The following is a 425-nucleotide window of genomic DNA, read 5'->3' on the forward strand; positions in this document are numbered from 1 at the left end:
TAGGGAAGCAGACTTAACAACAACATCTTCCTTCAACTTAATGTTTTCAGGAGAAGAAGATGAGGTAGTAGAATGAGTGGCTGATCTGCGGAACCATCTGTTAATGAAATGTTGAACAGCTTCTGGACCATCATTGTAGAACAATGGCTTGATGTATTCGGAAGCAAACAAGTTCATGGCTATGAAGAAACAAAGGAAACCAATCAAGATACCAAAGTTTCTCCAGACATGGCTGTACTTATAACTCAAACCGTTCTTCAAGTAATCCTTACCTCTAACATAATCATTACCCAAAGTAGCACCTTGCCAAGCACAGGCTTTGTTGGTGACAGGAACATTTTGATAAGTAGGACCACGAGGAACGACAGATTCAGTACAGTCAAGTTTCAAGTTGAACATTTCATTGGCTAGGATTGATTCCATAG

The 425-nt window shown here is 39.8% G+C and overlaps 2 protein-coding genes across 2 annotated transcripts; one reads left to right on the forward strand and one right to left on the reverse strand.

The window, feature by feature from the left end:
* On the reverse strand, nucleotides 1-423 carry OGAPHI_000465 (uncharacterized protein; the record flags this gene model as incomplete). Its single annotated transcript, XM_046205770.1, has 1 exon — nucleotides 1-423. A coding segment is annotated over one exon (423 nt), but the record flags the coding sequence as incomplete, so codon positions are not given.
* OGAPHI_000466 (uncharacterized protein) lies at nucleotides 109-411 on the forward strand (the record flags this gene model as incomplete). The annotated part of the gene is made up of 1 exon (XM_046205781.1): nucleotides 109-411. One exon carries the CDS (start codon nucleotides 109-111, stop codon nucleotides 409-411), a length of 303 nt encoding a protein of 100 aa, XP_046064647.1.
* Nucleotides 424-425: the final 2 nt, after the last annotated feature.

The sequence above is a fragment of the Ogataea philodendri genome, assembly GCF_020536065.1.
Source record: "Ogataea philodendri strain CBS6075 chromosome Unknown scaffold105, whole genome shotgun sequence".
Lineage (NCBI taxonomy): Eukaryota > Fungi > Ascomycota > Pichiomycetes > Pichiales > Pichiaceae > Ogataea > Ogataea philodendri.